Source organism: Aythya ferina (assembly GCF_964211825.1).
Source record: "Aythya ferina genome assembly, chromosome: 2".
Lineage (NCBI taxonomy): Eukaryota > Metazoa > Chordata > Aves > Anseriformes > Anatidae > Aythya > Aythya ferina.
Genome location: NC_140297.1, coordinates 47,514,171 through 47,527,056, shown reverse-complemented (window position 1 = coordinate 47,527,056; position 12,886 = coordinate 47,514,171). Strand labels below are relative to the sequence as shown.

The following is a 12,886-nucleotide window of genomic DNA, read 5'->3' as shown; positions in this document are numbered from 1 at the left end:
CTGAGCACTACACTAGACTCTACATATAGCAGACTGGACAGATCTTAGATTGGCATTGTTCTATGAAAGAGATGCATGCAGCTGTTGCTGACAATGTCCTTTCTGAGTAACCAGTGACCTGTGCTGTGTATAAATTTAAGGAAGAGAGGGTGGAGTCCACAACCTATTATTTTACATTTCATGCTCTTTCAGTGTTCCTGTCATTTCCCAGGGCAATGAAGACATGGAACATCTTTAACTTCATACAACAGATTGAAGGTGCTGAAAAGGTGTTGCCATGCTGTACTATTAAATTGAGCGGTACTAAATCTTCATACAGGATTAGAAGCAAACTCTTCCTGGCTAAGGCTTCATTTTGGGAATATGCCCTTTTATCTTTTTTTCACATTTCTCTGTTTTTTCTACATGGCTTACTTAACCAACAGTAGCATCAAGGTGGAAAAATTCTGTCACAGCTGAGCTCAAAGAAAAAAAGAAGGCAAAGAACAACTCTCTTTTCCCCCAACATTTTCAGAATCTTTTCTCATCACTTTCTTATCACTTATCACAAATGACACCAGAAGGTCTTCCTACAGCTTCCTCTTATAACAAAACACATGCAACCTCCTGGAAACCAGAATGAAGTATCAATGAGCAACAAAGAGGAACTGCCAAACTTCCTAAAAAATTAAACAAAAGTACCATGTTACAGCAGGTGTCTTGGGGTCTAAGTGCCCCATATGCACCATTCTGATATGGATAAGAAATAATTTATAGAAAAGAAAGAAATAAGAAATAAAATAAATTCTATTAATACACATTGTGTGTTACCCAGTGTAAAAGGAAACACAATTAATCTAGTACTTACCCCATATATAAATGTTAACCATAAAGTTGTTTTTTTAAAGGCAAATACTGGGAATATAGAAATCAAAAATATACTCCAAAGCAAAATAGGCTAGCTTTGATATGTTCTTGTTCATACAGTACTTTTGGTCCAAATGCTGTCCACGTCTTTCTGCAGAACCCTATTAAATCTCACTGCATTTACAGGCAAATCCAGGCAACATTTCATAACAAATTTTCTCAGAAGAAAAAAAAATCATAATTGCAGCTGTTACAAAAAGAGGATCCGAGATCAGAAATATCAACAGAGTAGTAAGATACAAGCACTGTTTTATATTCATTGTTCTAGTAAATAGTGCCTTGATTTATATTATGCAAAGAGCTAAAGGTATTTTTTTTCTTAGAATGACTTTATTTCTAATACTTTCAAAAAAAAAAAAAAAGTACTAGTATGCAGTAACAAGAATTAAATTCTTGAAGTACATTTGTTGCAAGGGATTACTTTCAATTGTTTACTTTTTTTTTTTTTTTTTTTTTTTTTTTTAAATTTACCTCCTTGTATAAGATTACATTGTATTAACAGAGTACAGGCAATATGGTAATGTATTGCCAGGCTAAAAATAGCTTGAAACATAGTTTTTGGAATGCAAATTCTACTTGTCAGTTGTAAAGGTCAATTATGATCCTTTAAAGGCAAAATTAACTGTCCCAATATGGATCATTTGAGGGGGTAGAACGGAAAAAAGAAATCCAACAAATGATTGAGTCATCTCCATCTGGAATATGAAGAGAAGACACTGTCAAATAAACCTCCAACAAAAATTTACACTGATCTGTGGTAGAAAAAGAATAGAAACCCTGGAAATTTTAGCTACTCTAACAGACGAAATTTTATTTTGAGCAACAAAGAAGAACTGCCAAACTTCCTAAGAAATTAAACAAAAGTACCATGTTACAGCAGGTGTCTTGGAGTCTAAGTGCCCCATTGGCATTTATGCACCATTCTGACATGGATAAGAAATAATTCTATTAATACACATTTTTATTACAAAAACTTTTAACAACAACAACAACAAAAAATATTTTGTCTGTTAGACAAAACATAACCACTACATTCTTAAAAATGTGTGAGGCCCCACATGGAGTGCTACATCCAGGTCTGGGGATCCCAGCACAAGAAAGACGTGGAACTGTTAGAGTGGATCCAGAGGAGGGCTGCAAAGATGATCAGAGGGCTGGAGCACCTCTCCTGTGAAGAAAGGCTGAGAGAGCTAGGGATGTTCAGCCTGGAGAAGAGAAAGCTCCAGGGACACCTCATTGCAGCTTTCACTGCTTAGAGGGAGCTCATAAAAAGTATGGAGAACAACTTTTTGCTCAGTCAGATAATGACAGGACAAGGGGAATGGCTTTAAACTAAAAGGGGGGAGATTTAGGTTAGAGGTTAGGAGAAAATTCTTCACTTAGAGGGTGGTGAGGCTTTGGAACAGGTTGCCCAGATAAGCTGTGGATGTCCCATCTCTGGAAGTGTTCAAGACCAGGTTGGATGAGGTCCTGGGCAACCTGATCTAGTGGGAGGCATCCCTGCCCATCACAGGGGGGTTGGAACTGGATGATCTTTAAGGTCCCTGCCAACCCAAGCCATTCTATAGTTCCATGTTTCTATGATAAAGGATGAATAAAAAAATCATTGGATAGCTATATAGTGGGGATAATTGTAATTTACTTCTTAGCAGCTGCTTTGAGTTACAGCTCTCTTAGAAGCAGATACTTTGTTTTCTCTCAAACACAGTCTGGAACCTCTGGAGTTATCACTGGATGTGACTCATAATGCTTTTATGCAGTACCAACAAGTATATAAAAACCTGTTCCTGATTAAAGGGAAATTCCAGAATTTTGTTCAGCTGCAATAAGATGTTTTTCAGTATTTATAGCAGAGTGACTTGGAAACCATGTCTGTTACAAAATCAAAACCAAGAATAAGTCTATCAGTTAGGGAAGTCAGAATGGGCAATTTCAGAACCAGATTTGGACATCTCATTTTGGACACTAACTTGTTTTGGCTAAAGAATTCTATTATTGTAAATATAGTTTTCTGGACACTTTTTTAGTAGCTAGGAAAAGATATTAGAATGAGAAAGGTCTCTAAGATTGTAATTGTAACTGAGACACCTACAATTTCAGTGATTCAGAATTAAAAAACCAGCACATTAAAGAGCTGGCTACTTGTTACTGGCTCCAGTTCATTTCTGAAGATTCATGGAATCACAGAAAAAGTACAGGACCTCCGGAGGCCATCTAATCCAGTGTCCCCCTTGAACTGGAAATATCACCACCTATACATCAGGTCCATGATGACTTTGTCCATCCTGGTCTTGAAAATCTCCAACAATGGAGAGCTTCTGCATCCTCTCTGGGCAACTTGCCACAATTCTGTACCAATCTCTCAGTGAATCAGTTTCTCCTAAGGTTTAGCCTGAACCTCTTAAGATGCAGTTTTTAGGCCACTGTCACTTGATGCACCCTCTGGTGCTATGAGGAACCATTTGGCTTCATCAGCTTTACAACTGCCCTTCAAAGAATTGTAGGCAGCTCTTAGATCACAGCTTTGTCTTCTTTATACCAGAATAACCAGTTTGAGCTCCTTCATCTTTTCCTCACCAGTCACATGCTCGAAGCCTCTGACCCTGCAGGTCTCTGCTGGACTGCGTCTGTCTTCTCCACATCCTTCTTGATGTGGGGTGAAAAACAACAACAACAACAAAACAAACTAAAAAAGAAAAAGAAAAAGAAAAAAAAAGAAAAAAAAAAAGAAAAAAAAAAGAAGAAAAAGAAGAAAAAAAAAGGAAAAAAAAGAAAAAAAAGCCCCACACCTCTTACTCCACTGCAATTGCAACTTCACTAACCCTGAGTACAAGAGATTAATAATAACATAATAACATCTTTATAAGTGTTAGCCATGCTCTTCTTGGTGCATTGCAGCACAAGGTTTCCCTTATTTGCAGTGACAGTGCACTGTTGCTGAATATGCAGTCTGGCATCTACCTTATCCCAAGGTCTTTCTCAGCAGTACTTTCTCCAGACTTGGGCAACAAGACTTGTTCCTTCAAAGCTATATTTTGAATGTTCAAATGTTTCTTTCAGAGTGAGCATGGAGACAGGGCCAAATCAGAACAATGCAGAGAGTTCTAGGAGGAGGAATACTAGAGAATTGCCTGCTTTGGGCTAGTCACAATAGATTGTAGTTTTGGTGTTACTTGTTAAGAATTAAGATAAAATGTGGCAAGTACTCAGTGTTTTAGAGTGGCTCACACTGACAAAAATATCCTGAGACAAGTTTGATGGAGGAAAAAGCATTCCTTGTTCTTGGTCATGATTTCCATACTACTGGGAACAATGTTTTAGTTTAATTGGTATTTTCAGACTATGCACATCTTATTGTCAAATGATAACATCTCAATTTCATTATCTTCATATGCAAGAAGAGCATCTATTAAGGGTAAAACAGGAGACAGAGAACAAGATAGTAGAAATTCTATCTCATCATTTAATCTCTTAAACAGATACCACTCAATTCTCTAAAAATCATCAGCTAACCAGGTATCAGAGAAATATATTTCAGATTCTTTAGGAGACAGTTATTGTGATATCATTCTAGAGCAACTGAAGCCAGTGCAGTACAGTTAGTCTATAGCTGATTGGGTCTATGCATTTCCAAAAAGCAGAGAGATGACAGTTTTGCTTTTGGAAAACAAAGAAACAGACAAACAGACAAAAAAAATAATCAATGCTTCCCTCTCTCAGAATATCCACTTACCTTTGGCACTCTTGATCCTGTAATTCTGGATTCACTTAGCAAGCCAATAATCCCTGATCCCTCCATGTCCTAATGGAAGAGAAGAACACTACAGAACTTAAGAATTAATCTTTTTTTTTTTTTTTTTTTTTTTTTTTTTTTTTTAGCTGCTAATTTTTCTGGAGTCCTGTAAAAAAAGTGGGCAGATGTTGAACATATATATATATAGATAGATAGATAGATAGATAATGTTTTCTCATTAGCCTTTTATTTTAAATCAACATGTGGTGTTCTAGAGACAGGCTCTTTTCAAATGAGATAAGAGCATGTTGATCTTTCATACAAAAACTCTGGTCTTTACAAACTTGTCACTTTGACTTTATATCTCTGGCACTTGAGTCTGGACAGCAACAGGCACCTGTGAGAGGATCTCTGCTTTATGTGCTACATTTAAACATGTAGTGGTATTTTTCTGTTTAGCACTTCCTGTCACCTTGATTCTGAAATACTGTAATGACTAGTAAGGGTTACATAACTGATTTAAGGCAGGGAGGGCTTGCAGGCTGGTTTTAAAGAGCAACAGTCATTATTCAAAAATAAAGGTCCTTCATAACTTTCACAGTTTAATTGTGAATTGCTGCCTAAAGTGCAGCTGACTGAAATGGAGCGGGAAGAACTGTTCTGCCAAAGATGGTGGAATTAATTAAGATGGGAAAGACCTCAGAGGCTACCCAGTCCAACTTTCTGTTGATAGTACGGTCAACTTTGAATTCGAATCAAGTTGGTCAGGGCTTTGACCCCTCAGGTCTTGGAACCCATCAGAGATTGAGGTTCTACAACCTCTCCAAACACCTGTTCCAATGCTTGTCAGTCCTTGGGGTGAAAAATATTTTACTTCTGTCAAATTTGAACCTCCCATTTCAGTTTATGACTATTGTTGCTTATCCCTCTGTGCACCACTGTAAAGACCCTGGCTACATGTCTTCTCAGTAACCTCCTTTCAGGTACTTAAAGGGACCCTAAATCTTCTCTAGACTAAGCAACCTTAGTCCCTTGAGTCTTTCCTCACAGGCCATGTGTTTCAGTCTACTGACCATTGTCCTGGCTCTCTGCTGACTTCAGAAAGATCTCAGAGAAATGTAAGACCTTTTGGGAAACACCCATATTTCCTGTGGATATGCACTAGTGACTTTAAAGGAGACTGCACAGAAAGTAACAACCACCATTTGGCTCCCATTATTCTGAGTGTGACATTCCAAATTCAGGGCAGAACCAGGAGGTGCCAGTTCTGAAGCAGACAAAGAAGTACAATTGCAGGTTGGCATATTTCTCTGTCTTAGCTCCAGAACCATTTCAGCCACATATTCCAATTACTAGCCTTAAGCCTATTCCAGAACTTGTCAGACTGTGTTGCAAAGTGTCTGGATGAACTATGCCAGCAGGAAACCATTGTGACTCAATTTCTTCTGAAAAAGAAATGTGACTTCTGTGACTTCTTTCTTCTGAAAATGGAAAATACTGATATTTCATTGTTCCTCTTCCTTATTCACAGCCATACAGCCTTCATTTTCAACATCTGTGCCACATATTGAATCCTCTGGCTTTTCTGTGAGTTATTTAAGCTCACTAATATGGCAGAAAATTAGTGTTTTTTTTTTTTTTTTTTTTTTTTTTTTTTTTTTTTTTTTTTGGGGGGGGGTGGATAGTTCTCTAAAATTTTAGTACATTAAATTTACTTCTGGAAGGATTGATAGAACACTGGATGTTAGTGTATGTGAAGGGTAAGCATCTGCCTGGAACAGCCGCAGACAGGAGGAGGAGCAGAAAGAAAATAAAATCTTCACCTCTTAGTAACAATGAGCCTTTTTATCAGTTATTATGTTTAGAGGACCCATACTAGGAGTAGACACTCCTTAGCTTTCTGCGTAGTTGTTGACTTGAAATGGTTTGGATTGCCATGGATCTTATGTACTCTGATGACAGTGTAAGGAAAAGGGTAGGAAAACCAATTACATCAGCTTAAGCTGCTATGGAATGACAGTTTGGTGCTGAAATTATGGAAAATGTCAACTGATCTGACTCCAGTGAAAAGGAGAGATCTTGTTATTTTATCCTTTTCCACCAGCTCCATGAGGGCAAGTACAAGAGAAGCAGAAAGAGTGCTTTCTTTCTCAGAAACAGCTGGAATTAAGACCTTCTGTTTAAGGACCAAGGTGGGGAATAATGAGTCATTATGTTCATTCAAGTCCTTCCATGTAACTTCACCTGAGAATGAATGTTACTTAGACTTCATTTTGCTCCTCCATCAGATAACAGAATGACAAATATCATCAGAAAATCTGCTGAGATTCTGCTTGGCCTGTTTAACCAAACACTCACTACTTAGAGTAAACCGTAAAATGTGTTTCTGGGCCCTTCCTTCCTTTGCCTCCACTCCACTTTAAATACTCCATCTGTGCCAGTATACTTTCGTTTTAAGAGAGTGCTTGATGCCTGCTTTATACAACATACCATCGATTTTGACATCTGCATATTTTAATAGGTTTACCAGGTACCTTCTGTGGCTCAAACTGTTCTTTTGGCAAACACAAGTGCCAGCAAACCCCATGCCATTTGTTTTTTGCACATAGCTGAACACAAATGCTAACAAGCACTAACAGGAATGTTTTGCATAGACAGCCTTACAGCAGTAAACAGACTGCCAACCAAAAGGTAGTGTTGCCCTAACAAATTGGCATACCACATTGCTGCTTTAACAGATGGCAGGGGTGAGCCTCTAAAAGATCAGCAAGAATTAGCAAGCCTGTCTCAGAGAAATTACAATCACAGCAATTCTATTTGGACTGGATGAAGTTTAAGATGAAGCTAGTCACGATATTATTGATGCAGTTAGAGCTGATATCTGTCTCTATCTGTGTCCATAAAAGTAGCAACTGTCAGTTTTCACAATGTCATGCTTTCCTGCCAAGTATTACAGACTTTGCTTCTCTTTGAATTAAGCATCAGAAGTGGCAAATTCTGGTCCCAAGTAGGCCCCCTGCAGGAGCTCTCTTTGGTGGCACAACAAGGCAAAGGTTGTTTCTACTCAAATAGAGTGAATGGGGAAGAGTGGAGCATCCCTTAACATCTGTGATCCTGAAGGGTCACAGGAAGTGACTGTCAGTCAGACAAGCCATCCTGGGATCAAACAAAGACCAGGCCTAGGATGAAGATGTGGCTTATTACCAGCCCTTTCCTCATTCTGAGGCAAGCATATATTAATTCAGGGAAGACCCTGTACCAGCCTTCATAGTATGTTAAAATTAATGCAATAGAGTGTTTGTATACTTAGAATTTATGCTATTATTTACTAACAATTGCAGTGGTGGCAGTTAAGAACTTGTTAGCTGCTGGAGATTTTTTTTTTGCCCATTGAAATCCATGGATGTCAGTGACATTACTACTCAGTAGTGTACATAGTATAATACTGTTTAGTTAGATATCAGATGTTAGAATATGCCTCTAAACAAGCATTAATGGTCACCTCTGTACTTGGATTACTCAAAGTGTCTCTACAGTAAAAAAAGAGAGAAAGAAAAAAGAAGCACTGTAGATACTGGCAGAAACATGTATTTATCTGGCATCTTTTAAACATCATCACCTTACAAATGCAATTCTATAGATGGCCAGCAGTTTTGTTCAATAATAATAATAATAATAATAATAATGAATAGACAACTCTGGAAAGGCTTTTCTGAGTCACTGCTAGATTAGAAGTGAAAAGCACATAAAAAGAGAAGGCAAAAACTCATATGTGACTGTTGATGCAGGCAATCTGTCAACGTTGCTTCACAAACACATTAATAGGGCAGCTCTTGAACCTGAGTGTGCTCCCTTTGCCTTTCTGTACTGCACAGCTACTTTCTGTTCCAAAAGAATAATCTCAATGAGTAGTTCTAAAATCACATGTAAAGCTCAGATTGAGCTGACCAGATACCGTATTTTAAAGTGATGAAGGTATTATTCTCAGAAGTAGAAAGTAGGATTTGCAATTTAGTTTTATTTTTTTTTTAATAGAAATTTTTTTCTTCTGAGTAGAACAGACCATGAAACCACAAATGTCAATAATTTTTCTCTGTATTTCCATCTTACTGAAGAAGCTAAACTCACGGCCTCAAAAATGACAGCATGGGAAAAGTAGAAGCTTAAGTGGGACCTGCAGTTTGATTTTAATGAATACTGACAGGTCTCTAGATATATAGAGATCTTTACTCTAAATTATTTACATGGTAAAAATGGTGCCAAAGAAGCTTTTCCATCTAATGCAGTAGTAGCTTTGAGTATCTGATATTAGCAATTATATTTTTATATAATACACAACATTAATATTTAATTACTGAATAATTTAATGAAAAGTGCCTAAATAAAAATAGAATATAATAATAGTTCAGTTGGAAGGGACCTACAAGGATCATCAAATCCAACTGCCTGACCTCTTCAGGGTTAAGTTTAACCAAAATTTAAAGCATATTAATGAGGGCACTGGCCAAACATCTCTTGAATACTGACAGGGATGAGGCATCAACAACCTCTTTCGGTGTAAAGAAATTTTACCTAATATCCAATCTGAACCTCCCCTGGTAGGACTTCATGCTATTCCCGTGTGTCCTATCACTGGTTAAAAGGGAGAAGAGATCGGCACCTCTATCTCACTGGTCTCTTGCTGAGGTGATCAGCTCTGGGGTGGATGTGTTCTCCAGCAGCATTGTGGCCTGCAGGGTATTTCCTGCATAGAGGCCCCTAGCGGCATCTGAGGGAGCCACTAGGACCCTACAGCCCTCTCGAGGGCAGCTGACGAGCCTTGGGAAGAGCCAGGAGTGCTCCTCCTCAGTCATATAAAGCATGCAGCCCAGGAATGCAGCGAACAGGGCATGTCATATCAGTCAGGGTGTGGCACAGGTCCTTCATTTTGTATTCTGGGAGCAGCAGCAGCAGAAGGGCCTTCTACTGTTACAGAGATGTTGTCTACCTGCCAAGCCTACTGGTCTGAGGCTGTAGCAAACGACTCCGTATGTCATCAATTCATTCTTAGTCATGAAATACACAGATGATTACATTGCCCCTTCTCTGAAGGAAGTATATGCATAGCTACAACAAACCCCATAACAGCAAAATACCTCAAATCCGGAACCGTAGCTTAGACCTGTGGATCCAGGAGGTCCAGGCGGTCCAGGAGGCCCTGGGGGTCCTGGGGGTCCTTGTTTCCCAGGAGAGCCATGAGGACCATCTTCACCTTTGGGGCCTATTAATCCAGTGTCTCCAGTACTACCCTAAAATAAAAGGTCAGTCAATTCTTACACTGAACATGAAAAAGTTGATGTAGGTAAGTGCTTAGGATTCACAATAACGATCTTTTAGACTTAGTCCTTTTCAGGGGTACATTCTAAGGAACATGCCGTGTTAGAATGATGCTGCTTTCCCATAATCTGTAAAGTCACTGTCTGTTTTATTTTTATCTTTACCTTTGGACCAATGGAGCCAGGAAGACCTCTATCGCCCTGTAAAAGAAAACCATCCTTATGTACAGTAAGAGCATTAATCGGGAAAACAAAACAAAAAAAAACAAAACAAAAAACAAAAACAAACAGATGAATGTGATTGCTTAATTAAAATGCTAACAAATTTCTGTGTTGTTTATCTTGATGTCATAATGTCCTTTATATGAAACATTAGGCCCCTTAGTTAAAAGGAAAACAATTTCCTTAGTTAAAAGGAAAACAAAGAGGAAAACAACTCAGGAGTTATATTACCAAATGACTAACTCTGGACTAAGATGCATACAAGAAGCAAACCTGTATCTCAATTATTGCTGCAGATTTTCAGATCTCTAGACTACACAGAATTAAACACTTTGGGTCACATCCTTATGCTTCTAAACTTAAATGACAAAACCCTCATGGACTATATGAGAAACAGAAACTGATCTGGTGTGGTAACAAGCAAGCTGTCTATGATACCAGTCCAAACAAGGGATATGATTATGAGTATGGTTTTCAGGCTCTTCTGCAGCAATCAGATTATTTGATTTGCTTTTATATAGTTTACCTAAATGCCATTTCCCCACATCTAACGTATGGAAAAGACAGAAACTCACTGCATATAAATATTCATTTTCTAAATTGCACTGAATCTAATGGACTTAATTGTTATATTGGCAAGCTCCTGTGCTTACACATTAAGTTGAAACTTTGTTTAAGTAAGTTCTGAAAAAATGAGTAAGCATCAGCAGTGTAACGATAACAATGATTTCTTCAAAAAGTAGTGGCAAAAAAACGTATCATATATCACTCCAAGGAACTAGATGACTTAACTTTGCACTCTTCTATGCATCCTGCAGTTTCACCCTGTAGTATTATATGTAGTAAATAGGAATAATTATTACAACTTGATATCACACTGTAGATTAAAACAAGGTTTTCAGGTAAAAATGCATAGTAGAAATAGAAAAATCATATTATCCCATCGTGTTGAGGATTGTATTGAGAAGGAACAAATATGTAGTGCTTCACTTCTAATTAACATTTGTCAATGTATGTACACAATGTAGAAAACAGTCTCAGTGAGGCAAAACAGTTGAATTTTTTTTGCCATTTTTTGAGTATTATACCCTGTTTGAAAATTATTTTTCTCTTTCAGTTAATTCTCTTTCCTATAATCTGAGAGTCAGGTCCTGTTTGCTTCATGTAGAATTTATTCTCTTCTTAAAATCTTTTACGTAAAACTCAAGCCACTGTTCACAATAGAGACAAGGTGTGGCTGCCTGCTTTATAAGATGCATTCTTTATTTTCTGGATAGTTGCTAGATCCCAGGTGTTCTGTAGTTCCACCAACATCATTTTTTTTTCGAAATCACAAGTCAGACCCTACATTCTCAGATTGATATTAAAAAATCTTTCAATTTAAAAAATAAATATGTCAATATTCTGTCTGTTTTGGAGGTTTTTAATTTTGCTTGTAGTATGTGAAATTTCAAGGCTCACTTAGGAGTCTACTTTCAAGTTCTTGTGCTGAAACCTAAGTGTAGATAGCCACTGAAGGATTAAATTTTCCCTTAGCCACTAAAAAAAAGTGAGACTTAGAATCACAGAAAAAGGGTTGTACAGGACCTCCAGAGGCCATCTAATGCAGTGTCCCCCTTGAACTGGAAACATCACCACCTATACATCAGGTCCATGATGGCTCTGTCCATTCTAGTCTTGAAAACATCGAACAATGGAGAGCTTCTGAATCCTCTCTGGGCAACCTGCCACAATTCTGCACCAGCCTCCTAGTGAACCAGTTTCTCCTAAGGTTTAGCCTGAACCTCTTAAGATGCAGTTTTTAGGCCACTGTCACTTGTTGTACCCTCTGGTGCTATGAGGAACCATTTGGCTTCATCAGCTTTACAACTGCCCTTCAAAGAATTGTAGGCAGCTCTTAGATCACAGCTTTGTCTTCTTTATACCAGAATAACCAGTTTGAGCTCCTTCATCTTTTCCTCACCAGTCACATGCTCGAAGCCCCTGATCATCTCTGCAGATCTCTGCTGCCAGAGTCACAAATTGCTGAGGTTGGAAGGGACCTCTGAAGATCATCTAGTCCACCCCCTGCTCTGCTGCAGAACTTGGCTGCCCTGGAGCTGATGTTCTGCACATCCTTCTTGAAGTGGTTATGCAGTAAATAGGGGAAAGATATTGAGAGTGGCATTTTTTTGCAGTGTGTGATTTTTGGTTCAATAGTAGAATAAGAAAATCTCTCTGCTGGATGCTATCATCCCGTGCTTCCACTCATGTTTCCCACTTTTCCTTTGTGTTGGCTGTAGAACTCATTTGATCCTCAATTATGCCATTCACTGCAGCAAGTCAATGGAAAACTAAGTAACTCTCTGCTGCCACATTAGCATGCTGAAACATCTCACCAAAGACTGAGTGAAGGCTGAAGCTGATGCAAGTGTGGGATTGGGAAATCATAGCTTGAAATGGCAAAACTGCAGCAGTCAACAGTTCAGGCAGACATAGGATGCTGCAGAAGTGTAAAAACCTTGCTGTGCTAGTGGTCGGAAGACCTGCGCTTGTGTGACTTGGGATAAGGCACATGGAGCAGATCACAGAATTCAAACTTAAGTCATTCCAGTGGCCCTAGTATACACACACAAACCATGGAGAGAAGTTTCTGCAGTCTGGACTAGGAGCTGCAATTCTTTCTTTCCCCCTAGAGACTTCCTAGCTTTTTATTTGTGAATTGCAATAG

The 12,886-nt window shown here is 38.4% G+C and overlaps 1 protein-coding gene across 3 annotated transcripts in view; it reads right to left on the bottom strand.

Moving 5' to 3' along the window:
* COL15A1 (collagen type XV alpha 1 chain) overlaps positions 1–12,886 on the bottom strand; it is a 302,706-nt gene that overhangs the window by 246,028 nt on the left and 43,792 nt on the right. For all 3 annotated transcript variants that reach the window (XR_014689437.1, XM_084508908.1, XM_084508909.1), the window contains exons 10-12: positions 10,120–10,155; positions 9,775–9,927; positions 4,640–4,708 (exon numbers count right to left, since the gene is read on the bottom strand). Coding sequence is in view for 2 of the 3 variants with exons in the window: in XM_084508908.1 (XP_084365034.1) it covers positions 4,640–4,708; positions 9,775–9,927; positions 10,120–10,155 (258 nt within the window). In the remaining variant the exon portion in view is untranslated. The remainder of the gene's footprint in view (positions 1–4,639; positions 4,709–9,774; positions 9,928–10,119; positions 10,156–12,886) is intronic.